The 21934-nt window shown below is 42.6% G+C and overlaps 1 protein-coding gene across 1 annotated transcript in view; it reads right to left on the bottom strand.

Annotated features, from left to right (window-relative positions):
• Positions 1-2495: 2495 nt before the first annotated feature.
• The window catches only part of LOC126162992 (chromosome transmission fidelity protein 8 homolog), a 40553-nt gene continuing 21114 nt past the window's right edge, over positions 2496-21934 (bottom strand). Inside the window, exons 2-3 of the mRNA XM_049919847.1 lie at positions 21566-21683; positions 2496-2854 (exon numbers count right to left, since the gene is read on the bottom strand). Coding sequence (XP_049775804.1) covers positions 2648-2854; positions 21566-21683 — 325 coding nt within the window. The 3' untranslated portion in view covers positions 2496-2647. The remainder of the gene's footprint in view (positions 2855-21565; positions 21684-21934) is intronic.

Genomic DNA, 21934 nt, shown 5'->3' with positions numbered 1-21934 from the left:
GTTAACATCGGACCTAGAGCCAGGACAATATGCTGCATGCACTTATGAAAAAAAGTGGTAAATTAGAATTTTCTGTGAAATATCCGCTGAATGGAAGGATGCTTAAGATACTTTATGTCTCCACATGGCCCAGCAAATTAATTTCATTAGCCATCAAACAGTGAAAAGTGTTGGGTTCTGCACCACAGCATTACTGTAGTTATTCCAGTTCCATCAGTGACAGTGTTTGGCGGGCAATGTAGTTCTCCTTATGATATTCAACAGCAAATTAACAAAACCTTTAAAAAATTCAAGCTGCTTCGAGTAAACATAAGCTTAAGATCCAAAAAGAAATCTGTTCTATCTTTGGCCTGGAACATTTAAAGAAAAAACATCATTAGACTTGGGATCTTGCAGAAGGAACCCTTATCAGGTTTGGGATCCTGTGCTAAAGAAACCCACTCATGGCTGCTGTTGGATATCTTCAGTCATGACCCTTAAGTTAGTCAGGATGCTGGTTTTCTCACTTTACAAAAAACCTGCAGTGGTGAAGCCACTATGAACCATAGCAATGCAATTTATACAATTTTTCAAGCTATACGGACAGAAAATATGCTACACTCCAGACCTGAATTAAACTAACTCATCAATAGCATCAAAGAATAAAAAAGATACACTCAAATTCTCATTAACTGCGTTTCATTGGCAGGACACTTATCGCGAAATATGGGAGAGAGTGTCACAGAAATGATACATGATTTGGGCTGGAAATCGTTAAAAGAAAGGTGTTTTTCATTGCAACAGTATCTTCTCAAGTAATTCCAATCACCAACTTTCTCCTCCGAATGCGAGAATATTTTATTGACACCGACCTACATAGGGAGGAATGATCACTATGATAAAATAAGGGAAAATCAGAGCTCGTACGGGAAGATACAGGTGCTCATTCTTTCTGCACACTATACGAGATTGGGATCATAGAGAATTATGAAGGTGGTTCGATGAACCCTCTGCCAGGCACCTAAATGTGATTTGCAGAACCCTTTTTCAAAAGATGCCAGGCAGACTGCTATGCACATCACCAAAATGTACACGTGACAAGGTGTGTGCAACTGTTCTGCAATAGGTTTACTACTAAGTTTGTAGCAGTTGTTTCGACTGTGGCACGTATTATATACAGCTTCGCATTAGTCTTACTCTGAGAAACAGAAAATAGAGGATAAATTCATTTACTTTTCGAACAAACAATTCAGTTTTCTGGAAAGCATCAGTAGTAGTGAAGATATTACCATACACCCACAGTACAATGAGGTGTACGACGGTGAGGTTATATGGACTGAGAGAAAGAATCTACAACATGAAGGTGACATAAATGTTTGTGAGCAAACTAACGTTACCGTTTGAAGCAGACTTATTTCATCTTTATGTAACTGCAAAAGTTTAAACAATAAGGATGCTAACTGGACAGTACGAAGATAAAAACATTGTTTCTAATAAAGTAAAAAGTGTGCGATCACACTACCTAAAAAGTATCTTTTTGAACATGACATCTGTGAACAGTGATTGCAAATGTAAAAGCATGTAAACAGCAAGGAAAACTCACAAATATTCTGCCTCTGATTGGTGTAGTGAGGTTTTGTAATTGTGATTTGGTTTTCATATGAGAGGATTGTCGTTTTACAAGTAACTTAAAATGCTCTTTTGGGTTAAAATTCTAACCAGTAATCTATGAACATCATCTTATAAAATTTGACATTATACTGTCCAAACAACTGATTTGAAGTTGGGTAAAATGACAATATTCACTAGGAGTTTAATTTCATTGAAAGATGCTATCCTTAGTTGCAACAGAGGGAGAGCATATCTCGAAGGTAAGTTAATGTTAACCTCACAGAGCAACACATTTGTAATTAAGTTCGTGAACTTGTGCATCGACGTGATTGCAATCCGCCGGTACAGTGCCACCACATTTTACACGTATTCTCATTCTCTGGAACACTCAAAAACAATTTTTCATCAATTTTTACAAATGTGAATTACACTGCAGTTGTATAATTGCGATTGGCCCACATGATAATATCATTCTCGTGAAAAATCTGTGTGTCTTTCAGCTACACGTTGACTATTACAACTCCTCAGATATATGAGAGCAAAATATATGCATACTGCTGCTGCCGCCACTGCTGCATACTATTTTCAGAACATAAATTGACTGGGGGCTGAAATACATTCACCTCGAAAATTAATTTCTTATTATTGAATACAAACATGCAGACATTAAGTAATCTGATACCTTTTCTAAGTTCTACCAGAATTTACAATGATGGTTCTGTAATCATATCACGTATGTAATATATATTTACAGATGTATCTGCAACTTCATGAGATGACATGATTGGCATTTTTCAACGACTGAAATCCATCAAGATTAATAAAATTTGCTTTAGAAAGTTACTGAATAAAACAAGGGATAGTGATAAACACTCCATTTAATTTTTATCATTTTTATTGTAGTTTTCTTCAAAATATTTACAACATATACTATCAAAAAACTTTAGACAGTTCTGTACGTAAGGGTTGGATGGGCGTATTGAATAATCTACGCAATATATGGTACACACAAAATAAAATATACAATCAACACATTTCAAACCATTCTTCATAATGTTCAAACAGATTTATTTACTGTTGCAATAATGGGTTTTGGACGTGACTTGAAGAGAAGTTTCCTTTTTACAACAGCACGCACAAGGTACTCTGTTCTGGTGCTATCTTCTGACTTGTGCCTGACACGCTCTGCCACAATAAATGGTTTCTCCAGTGCTTGTTCCTTGCCGTAAAGGATATGGTGGCCAACTATTAGAACAGGGGCTCCCTGTATTAACAAAATCACCCTGTATTAACAAAATCAGAGTCCATACAAAGCAGGCTTTCACAGCTGTTATTTAAATTCTTGGCCATTTTATTTGTATTGACTTTGTGTGCTTGGCACAAGACACAAAACCATGCCTTAGACCAAGCCTAATGCCCATTAAACTACATTAACAAGAATCAAAATCCAAAGTTTTAATCATAAACATGAGCATACATTTTATGACAGCTGTTAAAATTACAAATCTAAACCCACAAAAGTGTACAATGACTGCAAGGATTTAGATTGTTCATTATACAAGGGCTGTTCGGAAAGTAAGGCCCAACTGGTTGCGAAATGAACACCACAGAGAAAATCGAAAATTTTTTATTCACAACAGTTAGCCACACCTTCCAGCTACCTCTCTAAATAGTAGGGGTTGTACAAACTTTCTAGTATCTTCGTCAGAGAAAGCATCGGCCTGTGCTTTCCACCACTTCTCTACACTGGTCTGCCTTTCGTTATTTGTGCCAAAATGTTGTCTTCGTAGCCAGCGGTTCGTGTGAGCAGAGATGAACAATTAAGGGTCGTATTGTGGGTGATCAAACACTTTCCGCCGAAAATGCTGCAGGAGCGTCTTCTTTGCCCCTGCAGAATGCAGCTGAAAATTGTCTCGAAGAAAGAAATGTATGACATTTATGGTATGTGGGTTGCATTGGTTCAGGTGAAATCTCTCACCAGATTCACATACTTGGCAGGAGACACTTGTTTTAGGCATTTCTACATGATCATTTTTCGCTCTAAACTGAAACAAGTGAGGTGATGCGATTGACAGACACACTAAAGACAATGCCACCCAAATGTGTACAAAGTTCCATCAGTTTCACAGTGGTTTCCATTTCGTGCCTAATTGGACTTTACTTTTCAAATACACCTCATAAATCTGACATTACGTACACTACAAAGAGACTTTACATACCTCCTGGTGTTTTATTGTGTATACGGATGGTGGTATATGGAAGTGAACCACATACTGTTTGAAAACTAGCAACGAAATAAATTGAAGCATTTGAGATTTGGTGCTATAGAAGGACACTGAAAATTAGGCGGACTGATAAAATAAGAAATGAAGATGTTCTCTGGAGAATTGGAGAGGAAGGGAACATGTGCAAATCATTGATCAGAAGGAAGGACAAGATGATTCTTCATGTCTAAGACATCAGCAAATAACTTCCATGGTACCTGAGGGAATTGTTAAGGGTAAAAACTGCAGGGAAACACAGAGGGTGGAATACATCCAAGAAATAACTGAGAACATTTCATGCGGCTCCGAGATGAAGAAGTTAGCACATGACAGGAATTTGTGGCGGGTTGCATCAAACCAGTAAGATAAACAATGGATGTAAGTTGAGTTTGTGCTTACAATGTGAGTCATGTGGTACTTTATATGGGGAGACGTTCACATAGTTAGGGAAAAAACAGAAAATTTAACATTAGCATTCTCCCCTTGGGGAAACAAACACAAAAGAATAAGTACAGACAGCACTTCAAGCAGTTGCAAAATGCACTGTAACAGTGCAGATGTAATCAGACAATGGAATGGATAGAATAATGACAATATTATGAAAAGGATAGATCGTTACCATGTAATGGAGAGGTTGAACTGCAGATAAGCACAGCAAGTAAGCTTTCAGCCAGAATGGCCCTAATTGGAATCTACACACACACACACACACACACACACACACACACACACACACACACACACACACACACAGTCTGGCAACTGAGGCCAGTCTGGTGTGTGTGTGGGGGGGGGGGGGGGGGGTGAGAGTGCACGCGTGCGGGCACATGCGTGTTTTGTCTCATTCCGATGAATGTAGTTTTGGCTCAAAGCTTATATGTTTGACAGTCGTTTTGTTGTGCCTGTCTGCGACTTAACACCTCTGCTATTTGGTGAGTAGAAATCTATCCTTTTCACAATATTTTCATTAGTCCAGGGATACAGTTGGAAATTTGAAAAGATGTTATGCAAAATGACAGTACTCAAATATAATACTGACAGAGAAACACAAACATTGTTAATAGCACTGCTAGACTTCAGTAGAAGTATAGGATCCTTCTTGGAGAAGTGAAACAAATTGGTTATGTTTGCCAGGAGGAGAAAGAGGGAGGGTGCTGAATGACAACACAGGCTGGACATGCCTACAAGTAATAGTAGCTCCAGCCTACGTCTGGAGGGCGTGTCTTCGGCTGGTCGATTTCTGATAATAAAATACCAACAGCCGTTATTTTGGTTTTATTTGTTAGGAAACCAGTTTTGGCATTACATTATGTCATTTCAGGCCTGCATACATCGAGTAACCCTCATGTTAGGAACCAATGCAGTAATGTCAACTGGTATTGTCAAGTTCCCCATCCCCCTCATGGGCATGTGCACTCCTCAAGTTGCTGACAACTGTGCAAGGAGCGCACATGCCTGGGAAAAAAAAGATCTTCATGATACCAGCTGACATTGCTGCAATGATTCATGACACAACGGTTACTCAATATATGCAGGCCTAAAGTAATGCCAAAACTGGTTGCCTAACAAATAAAACCAAACTATGGCTGTTGGTATTTTATTACTGGATGCCTAGAAGTGGCTCATAGCCAACAGTTTTGGATCCACTACGTCTCATACTATGCACCAGAAGTGGACATTAAGGGTCATACAGTAAAATGCTATATGAAATTTTGTAGGATCCAAATGGATAAAAAATTAAGTGGAGGCAACACAAGGAAACAGCTGAACCCACCAAGTTTTACTCTTAGTACTATCTGTCATTGTGTTGACCTAAAGACGTGTGTTGGCTTATTTCTACTCCTTGTTGTCTTACGGGGCAGAAAATTTAAAGCAAAAAAGGTGTTTATTTAGCAGAGTTGAGCAATAAGAACAATGTGCCCATCTTGCAGAGGCTCTTAGAATTCTTTCCTAATACCCCCCTCCAGTGAAAGTCAGTTCAGCTGAACTGTGATGTACAAGGTCAAAATATAAGACACAAAAATAATTTTCATACATACTTTCTCTCCTTGTTGAGGTTCCAGGGTTGCCACAAGTTTCACCAAGCACAATTCCCTGATTTCTAGACAGGTCTTAGCATTTCTCCCTGACAAATTTTGATACTTATTGATTAACCGAGAGGGTTTATGGAGCCAAACAGCGAGACCATCAGTCCCACAACTCCAAAGTTACTCACAGAACAAAGAGGTTCAGCTAAAAGTGGATGGATCTGATCGAGGAAGTCAAACTATAAAACAAGGAAGTTAAAACACACACAGTAAAAGGCACAGAAGGTTAGACCAAATCTAAAAATGGAAAAAAGAATGATCTTTCCATGGAGGAGTGGTCATGGGGTCCCAGACAGAGAAACGGTGAAGAGAGGCCCCAACCACAATCCCACTGCCTCTGCTCCAGGAGCAAAGTAAAACCTTATACCCGGAAATAACCACTTTCACAGAGGAAACTGAGGACCATTTAATCATCCGTAAGTTGAAACTTCCTGGCAGATTAAAACTGTGTGCCCGACCGAGACTCGAACTCGGGACCTTTGCCTTTCGCGGGCAAGTGCTCTACCAACTGAGCTACCGAAGCACGACTCACGCCCGGTACTCACAGCTTTACTTCTGCCAGTACCTCGTCTCCTACCTTCCAAACTTTACAGAAGCTGGAAACATCCCCCAGGCTGTGGCTAAGCCATGTCTCCGCAATATCCTTTCTTTCAGGAGTGCTAGTTCTGCAAGGTTCGCAGGAGAGCTTCTGTAAAGTTTGGAAGGTAGGAGACGAGGTACTGGCAGAAGTAAAGCTGTGAGTACCGGGCGTGAGTCGTGCTTCGGTAGCTCAGTTGGTAGAGCACTTGCCCGCGAAAGGCAAAGGTCCCGAGTTCGAGTCTCGGTCGGGCACACAGTTTTAATCTGCCAGGAAGTTTCATATCAGCGCACACTCCGCTGCAGAGTGAAAATCTCATTCTGGAAACATCCCCCAGGCTGTGGCTAAGCCATGTCTCCGCAATATCCTTTCTTTCAGGAGTGCTAGTTCTGCAAGGTTCGCAGGAGAGCTTCTGTAAAGTTTGGAAGGTAGGAGACGAGGTACTGGCAGAAGTAAAGCTGTGAGTACCGGGCGTGAGTCGTGCTTCGGTAGCTCAGTTGGTAGAGCACTTGCCCGCGAAAGGCAAAGGTCCCGAGTTCGAGTCTCGGTCGGGCACACAGTTTTAATCTGCCAGGAAGTTTCATATCAGCGCACACTCCGCTGCAGAGTGAAAATCTCATTCTGGAAACATCCGTAAGTTGTCTGTTAATACTGAAATTAAGGAAGACTATACTTAGCATGAAGGGGATATTCTACCAATGTGGGATATCACCAGTCTGGCTTGGCAACCATATTGTTGCGGTGGTTCATTACACAGGACACAATGGGTATGACCAACGCGTAGACAGCATAAAGAAGTGGACTCCTTTTGAGAAGAGGGGAAGGAAGAGCACGAAAGTGCAGCAGTCTCCTTGATAGTGCGGAGTTTATTACTGAGAGCACTAGCGCACAAAATGTCATTACAGTTTTGTGCAAAGAGAGATTAGACATAGATATGCATGCACATCCACAGCTGTAGTCACGAAAGGGAATGGAGCCTGAGTATCAGCTTATCTAGCCAGACAACCAGCCCGTTCATTCCCTGGAATACCCATGTGACTTGGGATTCAGAGAAAGATAACTGAGCAGACAGCATGGCCAAGGAAGGAGAGTTCATGGAAAGCAGAGACCAAAAGATGATGAGGGCAGTAGGCTGCTAAGTGAGTCTGTACATATTAAAAACTGTGGAGGGATGCCTGAGTAACAAAATGGAGGGCCCTGGTAACAGCTAGCAGCTCTGCTGTGAACACACTACATGATTCCGGCAATAAATGGTGTTCTAAGCCAGTAGGAGATGTGAAAGTATATCCCACTTTATCTATCGTCTTAGAACCATCCGTGTGGAAAACAATAGCACCCTGGAACTCTGCTAGGATGGAATGTAGAAAAGGTTGGAAAACCATAGGGGCAACAGAGACCTTAGGACAATGGAATAGATCAGTCCTAATCCGTGGTCTAAGCAGTGTGGGAGGAAATACACAGCACGCATATTTCCGTGAATGGAGATGGTGATCCTGAACAGAGGGAAGTGAGATGCATTCCAACTGGCTATCCCACCCTTGGGCAGTGATCAGGAGGGATTGCTTGCAAAAATGAAAGGGTATGCGGGATGGTCAGGGAAACTGCGAATGGCGATTGCATAAGAAACCAGGAGTTGGCTTCATCATATTTGTAGAGCGGAGAATCCCCACTTCTGTGAGGGGACTGTCAATAGGACTAGTGCGAAAGGAACCAACAGCCTGACGCACCCCACAATGGTGAACAGGATCTAGTACTTCCAGAGTGGAAGGAGCCACTGAGCCATAAACTTGACTTCCATAATCTAGTCTGGACAAGAGCAGAGCACTGTGAAGATGGAGAAGAGTAGCATGGTCCATGCCCTAAGATGTGTGGGACAGGAAGCAGATAGCATTACGCTTCCGCATGCATGTAGTCTTCAGGCGGCAAATATGAAATATGGGTTAGCCACGTCAACTTTTCAAAAAAAAAAAAAACCTCTGCTGTAACATCTATAAGCTGGTCACCTAAATGAAGTTCTGGAATAGGGTGTACTATGAATTGACAAAAATGCATAACCCGCTTTTTGGAGGGAGAAAATTGGAAGCCACAGAAGACAGATCCGTCAGATGGCGTCTAGTAGTTGGCACTCAGCAGATGCTACCGAGTGGGAGCTGCACCAGATGTAAAAATCGTCAACACACAATGCTGGGGTAACCTGAGGGCCAACAAAGGTTATAAGCCAATTGATGACTATGAGGAAGTGTGTGACACTTAATATAGAACCCTGTGGGATACCATTCTCCTGAATCTGCGAGATGCTGAGTGAAGTACCAACTGGAACCCAGAAGAGCCGGTGGGTTAAAAAAATCATGAATAAAAATCGCAAGGGGGCCTCGAAAGCCCCAGTCAAGGAGGGTAACTAAAATGCGATAGCACCAAGCCATGTCGTGTGCCTACTGTTAGTAAAAGCCAGTCGGATTGCAGTTTCAAATCTGAGTAAATGGTCAGTTGGAGATTGACGTTCCCAGAAGTCACTCTGATATGGGGAGAAAAGACTTCGAGATTCGAGTACCTAACATAATCGGAAGCTAACCACCCTTTCAAGCAGTTTACAAAGTACGTTCGTCAGGCTAATTGGGCAGTAGATGTAGAGAGACATTGGGTTCTTCCTAGGCTTAAGGACAGGGATAACTATACTGTCTCGCCATTGTGAGGGGGAGGTACCTGTGAGGCAAATGTGGTTGAAGACCCTCAGTATATACTGCCACTGTGTAATGTCCATGTGTTGGATCACCTGGCTGTGGATGGAATCTGGGCCTGGGGCCATGTCATGTGCCTGCAAGAATTCCCATTCAGTGAAGGGTTCATTATAGGGTTCAGCTTGGTAAGGACTGAAACAGAAGGGGTGTCTGTTCAGCTCTGTGTTTCTGCCAGAGAAAAGTGGCAGGATAGGAAGGACGCCGATACTGTTGCAAAGTGTGTCGCAAGGTGTTCTGCAAGGACCAACGGATCAGTAACCAGAGCATCTTGGACGATAAGCCCCTGGACAGTTAACTGTCACTGGTGGCCTGGAAGGCTACAGAGCTTGGGCCAAACCTGTGATGAAGAGCCATAAGTCCCCAGGGAGGAAACATTGCACTTCCAGCATTCCTTTTCAATCTACTTAATAAGGTAACGAGTCTTAGCACAGAGATGCTTAAAAGCAAGGAGGTTGGTCTGTGAAGGGCATCGTTTAAATCGTTGCAGCACCCGTCAGCGGTCCTAGACAGCAATTGCCACAGGACCTCTGGATAAGGGGACAGCAGTGTCAGCAACATGAAGAACATTGGCAGAAATACCCTGCACGACCGCATCAATGCAGTTCAAGAGAGAGGTATCGAAGTGCACAGCAGACGTATATAAAGGCCGCTTGGCCCTGTGCAATGCCCAATGTGGGGTCCTGTCTGCCTGACAGCGGCAGGAGAATGACAAAATCACTAGGAAGTGGTTACTGTCACAAGGATCATCAGGGAGTGACCAATGTTGGCAAGCCAAGAGAGCAGGTGAGGAGAGTGAGATAAAGAGCAGTAAAGGTTCCATGAGCAGCACTGAATTGGTTAGGGAAACTGTCACTGAGAAGTCACATGTGAGCAAAGATCTTAACATCACCATCTATTGCAATGATCTGTTTTTAGATGGAGAAAGCAAGTAAAATATTAGATGTTATTTTATTTCAATAAAACACACTTGGTGACAAAAATAACTTCAGAAAAAAGTAGGCCTCTTGAAAGACGTGTATAAGGCACGGAAGAGTTGTGTAAACCAACGATATAGGTTACTGCCAATAAAATGTTAGTTCTACTATGTTTGTTATTGTCAGTTGTTGCCCACTGTGTTATGTCTATTATTTTACAGGTATTGTGTGGTTTTTCCTTCACGAAATATGTGAGTACACAGTGTACGAACTGCCAGTGACTCCACTATTTTCTTTCTCTTATTAAAGTACCAAATTGTACTAGAATAAATAAAATGTCTATAAAATGCTGCACTGTACAATATTCTTGCGGTGAGACAGTCACAATTTCTGAAATCTATTGCCCATGGGCTCTGGCCTGCCGAGGAGCACCACAGTCCTGAGTCCACAGATAAATCACGAAAATCTGCCGCATTACACTACACACTAACAGACCTGGCCTGCAGACAGATCGGTGAGACTAGATCCAATGGGCAGGACTTTCACATTAGTGGGAAATGATGGGCTTCAAATTGGCAGCCCCAATCAGTTAGAGATACTCAGAGAAATGTCCTGCAGTTTTGGCCCGTTATTGAAGTCCACTAGTGTGGCCAGATATTTACATGTCACAGACACCATGTTGACAAAATGAGACCGCAATGATCAATCCATGCAACAGATAACTTGCGTGAATACTCTGAAAATCAATACTAATGATGATAGGTAACAACTCACCGTGAAGATGATCGCCAAGTCTCAAACAGGTACATAGAAAAGACAATCACACTCGCACAACTAAATTTTTGGCCATAGCCTTTGTCAGAACACGAGCGCACACAACCGTTCAGACAACTCATGCACACATGACTGCTGTCTCTGGCCACTGCATCAACAGTCTCTGATAATCAGATCCAAACAAACCTCGCCTCACACCTCCCTGCCTCTTGTCGGCCGCTACTCGGCTAGCAGCAAGAAATAGTGACAGCAGAGACTGAAAGCTGAGGGGAGCAGCAGAAAGGGAAGAAGCAATAAGAATGAGTGAGTAGGGAAGTGGCTCACATACTCAGCTGCACCCAGCCAATGACAATGCATGATGTCTCAGTAAACAAACCATTCCATCTACTGAGACAAAAGCTAGATTTTTTTCCAGTTTTTTAATTTCCGTGACACGTTTGAAATTCCCTCCCTGATTTCCAGAACTTGTGACAACCCTGGGTTCAGAACGGATTTATGTACTCTGGTGTAAAGCTATTCAATAAATAACCAGCCAGCACAAAGCAAGAAATTTGGAAATCAAGTTCAAACGAAAATGAGAAACATCCTTTCTTAGCTCATCTTTTTGCCAGTTATCTGAATATCTAGATCCAAAAATCTAGAAAGTTCTGTTAGCTACATGATACAGCAGAATCTTGATAGTATGTCGTTCTTTTCAGCATTTTCCTGCATTCTCCCTCATCACTTAACATGCTCAAATTTGGTGGTATCAGTACTGTGTGACCACAGCAACTTTTGCAGCCACGAGTTCTATAAGTGGTGGGAGTAGGATGTTTGGAGCCAAAGGGGGTAAGGAGACTTGAGGAGAGAGATTCCTGTTTAGTACAGGCAATTTTGCCACATCATACAGATAATTTGCTATGGTAGAAATGACATGTAGAAATAGCTCATATGGCCTTAAAGTCTCTTGGACATGCAGCCGGATTGATCAATCATTGTAGGACGAACTTTCGACAGTATAAAATGTCATCATCATCATCAAGTTACTCCTGTTGACTGACTTCCTGGGCCAGCAGGTGCAGTATGTATATCAGTTTGTCTCCTCCCTCCACTGACCCTGTGTAAGGACTTCGCTATGTTTGGTGTTCAGTTTCCGCTGCATTTGGTGAATTTCCAGTGCTGGAGTCCACTTTAGACTAAGTTGAAACCCATTATTCTTCTTGATGAGGTTCTCATGTAGCCACATTTTGACAACATGCTTGTACGCAGTTCCTATAGTGGGATGTGTTTTGCAGAATTTTTGTGTCTTCGTATTTCATTTTGTGGTTAGTTGCAAGGCAATGTTCAGCAATTGCTGATTTTGTGGGCTACTGGAGGTCGGTGTGCCACTTGTGTTCCTGTGCACCTTGCTTCAACTATGCAAATATTTTGTCCGATATATGCTTTCCCTCACTCGCATGGTATGTAATAAGCTCCATATTTCCTCAGTCCCATATAAACTTTTACTGTCGCCATATAGTCTTTTACTGCCCCAAAATGGGATTTGGTCTTTCAACATCCCCACTCAGATCTAGTTAATTAATCTTTGCTAGTTCCAGCAGCCTACACATGCGAAAGAAAATGACTGGGGAAGGAGGCAAAGAAAAAGTTATTAGAGCTACCAGTGAAATATTGCATTTAAACGTATGACGAGAAAGAAAAATAATAATCTGAAGAAAGAAGCCACATGCAAGACAATCACCCTTCTATTAGTTTGAAAATCGATCATGACTTGTAAAAAGCAAACTTTTTAAGTGTAGAATTGGTGGCAGAAAGCAACTGTTCACACTGTGTAATACAACAAACAACAGTTTGGATTAATTTGTTTCTACTGTCCTCATTGCTTTAACATTACATAAGTCTTTTCATGGAAGTGAAAAAGAAAAGTTGCACATAATCTGTCGTTGAAAAACAACAACAACTAAAAAAAAGGACACAAAACTGAAACATAACAACTGTCATTTAACCAGAACATACCTATGTTTAAGAACCATTAATTCTCTACAGGAAAGCATATACCAAACATTCTGTATAAAAAAAGAAAAAATTTAAGAAAAATCCTAGGTAAAAAATGCAGAGATGATCAGATTAAGAAGCAACCGACAACATCACACAGTGCAGAAACATTTGCAGTGACATTAGAAAATGCCAATTAAACCTGGGGTAAGCATGTTAGTGTATTTTATACACCAGTCACCTTTTGCACTTGACTGGAAAAATCCCAAGCCTTGAGCCATCTCACTGGTGATACCTTTCTAGTCACTGTTCAACTTCTGTTTAGTTGTGCCAGAGTGATTGCAGCATCAACAAGATCAAGAGCAATAATAAGTTATTCGTGGAACTGCAGCTACAGTGTAACGTATACACCATGCACCTGGTCATGAAAGTACTATTTCAAATTGTCAACGTTTTCTCTTGTACGTTTACACAAAGCATTGCGCTAAAAGTAGTATACTTTAGAGACATCCATTATTTTATTTGATAGGTACACACAGAAGAATGAATACTCCCTCCCCCCCCTCTCTCTCTCTCTCTCTCTCTCTCTCTCTCACACACACACACACACACACACACACACACACACACACACACAAGTACCTACATAGTGCTAGCTGGAGTAACAGCACCAATACAATTTTTTTTTTTTTTGCCAGGTGGACTGTGTGTGGTGGGTAGAGGCAGAGGGAGTGGGAGACAGGGAGAAGCACTGAGGTCGGCTAGTGGCTTGGATGGACGCGGTCGGTTTGCCAGCTAGTAATGAAGGAGGGCCAGGTAGCAGGTATATGGGCTGCCATGACTGTATCGGCTGGTGGGAAACAGCACAAGCTGAAGGTAATGTGGGGACATGAATTGGAAGAGTGTGATAGAATGCAGGAAGCGGAAGTGTTGGGTTGAGGGTGAGGGGACAGTGGATTACGTGAGAGTAATGCCAAAGCGATTATAGGAGCAGAAAATGTGCTGTAAGGACAACTCTCATCTGCATAGTTCACAGAAGCTGGTGGTGAAAGGAATGATCCCGATGGCATGGGTTGTGAAGCAGCCATTGAAATTGAGCATGCTACTGCACATTGTGCCACTGGATGGTCAACTTTGTTCTTGACAACACTATTGGATGCAGGCCATTCATCCTAGTGGACAGCTGCTCGATAGTCATACGAACATAAAAAGCTGTGCACTTTTGCAGTTGAGTTGGTATATGACAAGGCTACTTTCACAAGTATATGACATGGCTACTTTCACAAGCTGCTCGGCCTCTGATGGGATAGGATAAGCCTGTGACAGGACTAGAGTACGAGGTACTGCGTGCATGGATTGAGACCTTGGTCTGCCACAGGTATATGATCCCAGTGGCAAATAGTTGAGATGGCAGTGGCAAAGTGATGAACTAAGATGTTCTGTAGGTTGGGTGGGCAATGGAACTCAATTTTAGGACTGGTGGGAAGGTTCTTGGGTGGAAAGTCCATTTTAAGGCAGGATGAAAGATAATCAAAGCCCTGGCAAAGAAAATGGCTCAGTTGCTCCAGTCCAGGGACATACTGGGTGACGAGGGAATGGCCTTCAGCATACTGGGTGGCCTTCAGCATACTGGGCAAGGGAGTTGTCACTGCAGATGTGGTGTCAATGGGTGTGCTATATGGGAGGGATTTTTTGATGTGGAAGGAATGACAGCTGTCAAAATGCAGGTACTGCTGGTGGTTAGTAGGTTTAATGTGCAGAGAGGTGTGGACGGAGCTGTCAGAGAGGTGGAGGTCAATGTCCACGAAGGTCACACATTGATTAGAGGAGACCCAGGTAGATCAGATGGGAGAAAGGTGTTGAGATTGTGAAGGAATGGAGATAGGAGTCCAGATCGTGAAGCTGATATGAATGAACCTTAACCTTATGCAAAATGTAAGTTGGTGGCAGTAGGGTTATTCTACGACCAGCTTCAGATGCCAGATCTCTCAATTTTCTCAAGTGTTCCCCAAAAAGAACGCTGCTTTCCCTACAAGGATACACATTTGAATTCATGAAGCACCTCCGTAACACTTGTGTGTTGATCGAACATGCCAGGAACAAATCTAGCAGCCCACCTCCAAGTTACTTCAATGTCTTCTTTTAATCTGATCTGGTGGGTGTTGTGACACGCTGATCATTTAACGTGCCACCACGCAATTATGTGCATCCTCTACATGCGGCGCTGTCTGCCAGCCATGCGGCAGCCGTGCCACCCAAGCGGCCAGCCAGCCAGCGGCCACTAGACTTGGACTCAGCGCTGATTTGAATGTCACCGTGTTCACATGTCGTGCTTTGTCAACTTGCTCAGTGACTTACATGTATTTGTGTCATTTTGAAATATATGTGTCCAACTTGACGTTATAACAATTGGCGATGAGGTAGTGGATTTTTCCTATTCATCGTTGACCCGCCAGTTTCCATGGCTATTGTAGAGCAACTTTTGCAAGGTCTCATTGAACAGCAAACGCTTCTAACATCAGCGATTCGCGATTTCATCGCGGCATCAAATGCGGGCCGTTTCTCGTCGTTGTCTATACCTCCTTTTCCTCCTTATGACGAGATGGTGGAAGACTGGTCTGATTACGAAAAACGTCTTCGACAGCACTTCTTGGCATTTCATGTCACGGACGAACAAACATGTCTCTGTTCCTTTCATGAATTTCACCTCAAATGTATCAGTTGTTGTTGCAATTGCCTCCTTTGAAAGATCCTGCGTCTTTGTCCTTTGCTGAAATGTGCTCAATTCTGTCTGTCTATTTTCATAAGCAAACACATGTGGTAGCCTCTCGTGTTGCCTTTTATTGTTGCCAAAAACAACCGCATCAATCCTATCGCGCTTGGGCTGCTGAACTTCACGGCCTCAGTAGAAAGTGTCAATTTCTTACTGACGTTCACAAAGAATCCTATGCTGATTCCATGGTACGGGATGCTATTATTCGGTCGGCACCCGACAAAGAAGTTAGGCAACGTGCCCTTGAGTTGGCAAATCTGACTCTAGATGAAGTCCTCTCCATCGTGCAGTCTTTTGAAATGTCTCGCGCCACTGGGGCGCAAATAGAGGCATGGGGTGACGTCGGGGAAATACAACCTCTGTGCACTATTGATGACGCATGCGGCGTATCCCCACCGGCCAACGTGGCCACAGTACGGTCCCATGCGCAGCCTCGGCCTAACCGTAAACAACCCTCTAAGCATCTGCAGCAAAACCCCTGGCAACTTCCTTAATGTCCACGGTGTTTTACGAAACATTCACGGGAGGATTGTCCCCAACATTGGGCCGTGTGTCACAATTGCAAAAAGAAGGGTCATGTGTCTTCCGTTTGCAAATCCGATCGCATCCATGATGTTCATGAACATGACGCTGATTCTGCTTCTGTGTTGTCTGTCAACTGCACTTCTTCCCTTTCAGGGAAGTTATTCCTCACTGTCCAAATCCTCGGTAGGGATGTTCACATGCAAGTGGATACTGCTTCTGCTGCCACTGTCATTAATTCTCAAATGTATCTTCAGTTTGGTTCTCCACTCCTATCACCCGTCACTCGGATAGGACGTACAATAAACAGAAGATTTCTCTCTTGGGACAATTTAATGTTGAGGTATCTTACAAATGCGTCGTTCACACTGTTCCCATATTTGTGGTCGACCAGAGTAATGCAGAGAATCTTTTTGGTTTCGATGCCTTTCGCGTTTAGGGTTCTCCATAGATGACTCTGCCAATATCGTCTCTGATGCTATTCCTTATGCTCAATTGGATTCCTTGTCGTCAACATTTTCGTCCCTTTTTTTCTCCTGGGTTAGGCCGCGTAAATGACTTTGAAGCTCATATCACACTCAAACCCACTGCTCGGCCCAAGTTTTTTTGGGCTCGGCCCATTCCTGTGGCCATTCGTGATCGGGTAAAACGGGAGCTGGGTCATCTTACTACTTCAGGGGTCTTGCTTCCTGTCACCTCCAGTGAGTGGTCCTCTCCTGTCATCGTTGCTAAGCCCAATGGTGATATTCGTCTCTGTGGCGATTTTAAATCCACTGTAAATGCTCAATGCCTTATTGACACTTACCCTATGCCCCGAACTGAAGAATTGTTTACTACACTTGCTGGAGGCCAGTATTTTTCTAAAATTGAGCTTTCAGAAGCTTATCAGCTTCTTCTTGATGCTGCTTCCCGGCAGTTTCTGGTCCTTAACACGCCTTTCGGCCTCTATCAATACCAACGCTTGCCATTCGGGGTTGCCAGTGCCCCTGCTCTCTTTCAGCGATTTTTGGAACAATTATTGCTCCCTGTCCCTGGGTGTATCAATTACATGGAATTGTTGTCACTGGCTCCACCACTGAAGAACACCTTCAGAATCTCCGCACACTTTTTCATGTCTTACAGACCACCAGTCTTAAGTGTAATCTTCACAAATTACAGTTTTTTCAGGCATCTATCACGTACTTGGGGTTCCAACTCTCTCGGAATGGTATTCATCCGCTTCAGCAAACTGTCACTGCGATCGATGCCCTTCCTCGCCCTACATCCGTTAAGGAACTGCAGGCTTTCTTGGGGAAAATAGCACAGTATCATAGGTTTTTACCGTCTGCGGCTTTGGTGGCTCAGCCGTTGCATCGCCTGTTGCATAAAAACGTGTCTTTTCACTGGTCCGCGCCATGCGATGCGGCTTTCCAGAAATTGCAGACTATGCTGAAACAGGCCCCGTGCCACACTACTTCAACCTCTGTGGCCTTCCACCTCATGGCTGCGGGTGTCTTCGCTTGGCCAGTTCACCGCCGACGACCTTGTACGGGTACGAGGATATGGCAGGTGGCCAAAATGGAGTCCGGGCCACATCTTACGCCACTGTGGCCGACGCCTGTATGAAATCCAGACGGACACGGGTGTTGCAGTGCATCATTCGGACCAGCTTCGGCCTCGTGTGCTGGCAACGCCTGTTCCAAATGCCGCTGACCACCTTCAGCTCTACCTGACACTCGGGATCTTGGCACCTCTCATTACTCACAACGCAGCCCTCTAACCGTCATCTCGGTGCCAGTACAAGAATGGACGCCACCAGGAGACGTGCCCATGCAGGAACCGGATGACCATCATCTGTTGGAGCAACTACTCGTCTCCTCCTCCTACGGACGCTGACACATCGCTCGTCTCCTGTTATATCAACCGCACTTGCCGCAACGGGCAGATTGGTGCACGAGGCCGCAGCAGATTCGACCCCTACGTCTCGTTATCTTGACCCATTATCATCGGGGACACTTCCGTCCGTACGGGAAGCCGCCTCCTCGAGACTTTACAGCCAGTCAAACAACGCCTATGGACATTAGCAATCTACAGGCCACCTCCATCAAGACCTGTGCAAAAATTTCAAAGGGGGAAAAGTGTTGTGACTTGCCGAACATTCAAAGTGCCGCCGCGCAATTACGCACATCCTCTACATGCGGCGCTGTCTGTCAGCCATGCAGCAGCCGTGCCACCTAAGCGGCCAGCCAGCCAGCGGCCGCTAGACTTTGACTCAGTGCTGATTTGAATGTCACCGTGTTCACATGTCGTGCTTTGTCAACTTGCTCAGTGACTTACATGTATCGTCATTTTGAAATTTGTGTGTTCAACTTGACGTTATAACAGTGGGAATCCCTAAAGCTTGCGTAGCAGGCAAGAATGGATTGCACTTATGTTCTAAACGTGGTTCCTTCACATGTGAACCACACTTTCCTACAACTCTCACATTAAATCAGAGTCGAGCATTCGCCTTCCTCACTACAATTCTTAAATGCTCTTCACATTTCATATCGCTTCACAGAGTTACACCTAGATCTTTAATCGACCTGACCGCATCATGTGGCACACTAACACTGCTGTTTTCGAACATCATGGGATTTTTCCCCCCAACTCATCTTGTATCATGCTACGGCCACTCAGTGACATCACCTTCCCATACACCACAGCATCGTCAGCAAACAGATGCAGACTGCTGCTCACCCTGTCCGTCAGATCATTTACATATACAGAGAATAATAATGGTCCTATTACATAATTTCCCTGTAGCACTCTTGACGATACCCTTATCTTTGACGAACGACTGCCATCAAGGACAACTTACTAGGTCCTTTGTGCTATTCACATATCTGGGCACTTATTCGGTACGAATCTTACCTTTGTTAAAAATCTGCAGTGGAGCATGGTGTCAAATGCTTCTTGGCAATATAGGAAAATGGAATCTGCCTGTAATTCTGACTTGTTCGATTTCCACATGCAACAACACACAATAGGACTTCTGGGATCAACAAAAATCAAATCAATTTAAATAACTCAAGAGAGGCGAAAAAGGAGGTTCTCCACATGTTTATTCATGGTTTCACTGCATGCTACAAGAGAGCTTTAAACTTCCGTTATCACAGCTTTGAAAATAGTTTTTTTTTTCCTAGTAAGCAGTGCTAATAGTAGTACTGACAGACTGTCCTGCTACTTGGCCTGCTTGGTTGGATTAGACTGGAATAAGTAATCAGGTTGTGAGCTGGCACAACTGATGAGTGTGATATGATAAGTTTTCATGCAAGTACTGGACGGTTAAGAAGATATCCTGTAGACAGGCCATGAACAAAAGTTACACATCTTTAACATTACTTTACACTAAAATGCTGATTGTTTCTCATTTACTATAAAACAATGTTTAATGTAACCTTGAACAGTCTGTGAACTTTGGGCATCACAACCAATATTTTTTCAAATACAATGAGCATTTCACACTTTTTTTTCATCTGAGGATTTGGCATAATTACTTTTAACTGATTACTATGAAATATGTTGTCTGCTCGTTGTTCCCATATTAGATATTTACAGTCAAGTGTTCATTTACCTTCAAGTCCTCCCATCAAACTTCTTAATGAGTGCAGCAAACATTGCTCCACAAACACTCCTACCAGTCTTTGTATTTTATTTATGTAAATACATAAATTGGACATGCACCAAAAGAAGCAGTGTGTCTCAAGACTACCAGTGACAAACTGGTTGTTAACATTAAGAAATGCTATTGCCATTACATCAATAAGTGAATAAGAGAAACAGATGCCTTTAAATAGACTGGGAGCTTCTGATAATTCAAATAAAGTTTTCAAAACTGATTTACAGTGTGTCTCCTTGAAAAATATAGAAATGTGTATCACCTGGAGAGAAAAGAATACAGGTGCAGGAAACAGAATGACACAATGGAAGATGTGTAGATGACACTGGAAAATATTTACGAGCAATGTGACGTCTGTATCAGAAGACCATTACGCATGAAGAAATCTGAACGACATTCTTATTCAGCAGAGGGTTTCAAACGGCTTATACTGCAGCTGACAATAGTCTCAATGGCGTATCTCACAACAGATAATGATGATGATGGTAGTAATTTCATAAAAGCTTCTCTACAGAGAAAGCAATATATGATCTGAGCAATGCACTTCTGGTAGAACAAGCCAACAAAAATTTCACTGTTGACATTTTTTCTGATCTTGTCAAGGTCTTCAACTGTGTACTATAAGATTGTATTAGGGGAAACCAAAACTGTTTTGTATGAAAGTATTCCTCTTGCTTAACAACAGAAAACATAGGGTTGAATAAAAGTAGATTCAGAGTGATGAAAATTTAAATATTGTACATCATACAGTTCGGTGTTTCCCCACTATCATTTTCGACTTACATGACTGATTTGCCAATCCAGGGGGGAGGGGGGGGGGGGGGGGGAATGTTTAGAAACTGATGTGCAAAAGACTTATAAAGGGTATAGACATACTCAAGAGAATAATGGAATAAGCTTACAAATGATTCACACCAAGCAGCTTAGCCCTTAAACTTAAGAAAGGTCTATATTATGCAATTCCAAAAATTGTCAAAATGACTTACAGGGTAGAGAGAAATATGCACACACTAGCTGAGGCTCAAAATGTGAACTTTTCAGGCTTCCAAGTGGATAATAAACTACAACGGCACCAGCATATGGATACATTGACCAAAAAGTTCAGTTCTGCCTGGTTTACACTCGGAAAACTTTCACAATGTGTTGACTTGCAAACAGGATTGCCTGCATAGTTTCATCCAGTACTGCCCTATAGCATAATATTCTGTAGCAATGCAGTTATTCCAAAGAAACAGTAAGAATACTGTGTAAAATTTATAATCAAACCGTTGCAGAAGTTGGTTTGGATACCCTAAGTGTCTTACACTTACATGACAATGCGATTTCTCCCAAGTGGAATTTGTTGTTAACAGTGAACGGGAACCTGGAATGAACTGTGAAATCCATAACGACAATATTAGAACCAAAAATAATTATATATAAACTGTGCAGCCCTATCTAAGTTTCAGAGTAGTTTTGTGGTCCAGTGCTAAAGACTGCAAGTCTTGCTGGGAGACATCTGGCAGGAAACTAGTACCTCACTAGCCACCTCTACATGAGAGGCTGTTCATAAAACATACGAGGAAAAATCTTTTATAAAAATATGTGTCCCTTTGAGGATGACATGTAAATTAAAAGCTAGGGAGCTAAGCGGCTGACAATGACACAAAGAAGCATGTTTACTGTTATGTAATAACACTACTAAATTAAGTGATTAACCCTGTTACATTCACCTTTTCTGTGTAATGCAAGTCTCCAATAAACTGTGAGTGTAGAGTGTCATTTGACCTGTTCCGAAGGTCTCCTTGTAACTCAATAATGGCCCATTCACCCAGCTCACTGCCATCAGCACTGAAAAGGAAAAATATGTTTTGTGAATATAAAAAAAGGTCAAAGCTGATTACATTCACACACTCCTAATAGCTCACATGATTACAAGATCAATAACAAATTATTAAAAGTAAAGACCATCTGCCCATTCAAATTCCAAAATCAATAGTGGCAAAATTTCTGCTCCAGAACATGTAGTGTGCAAACATACTTGGAATAAAAGCAGCAATAGAAAGTCAGTTTGAACATTACTGTACTTTACAAGGCTTATG

Source organism: Schistocerca cancellata, chromosome 2, assembly GCF_023864275.1.
Source record: "Schistocerca cancellata isolate TAMUIC-IGC-003103 chromosome 2, iqSchCanc2.1, whole genome shotgun sequence".
In the NCBI taxonomy this organism is placed as follows: Eukaryota; Metazoa; Arthropoda; class Insecta; order Orthoptera; family Acrididae; genus Schistocerca; species Schistocerca cancellata.
Note: the sequence above shows the minus strand (reverse complement) of the source record. Positions and strands in the feature narration are given on the sequence as shown.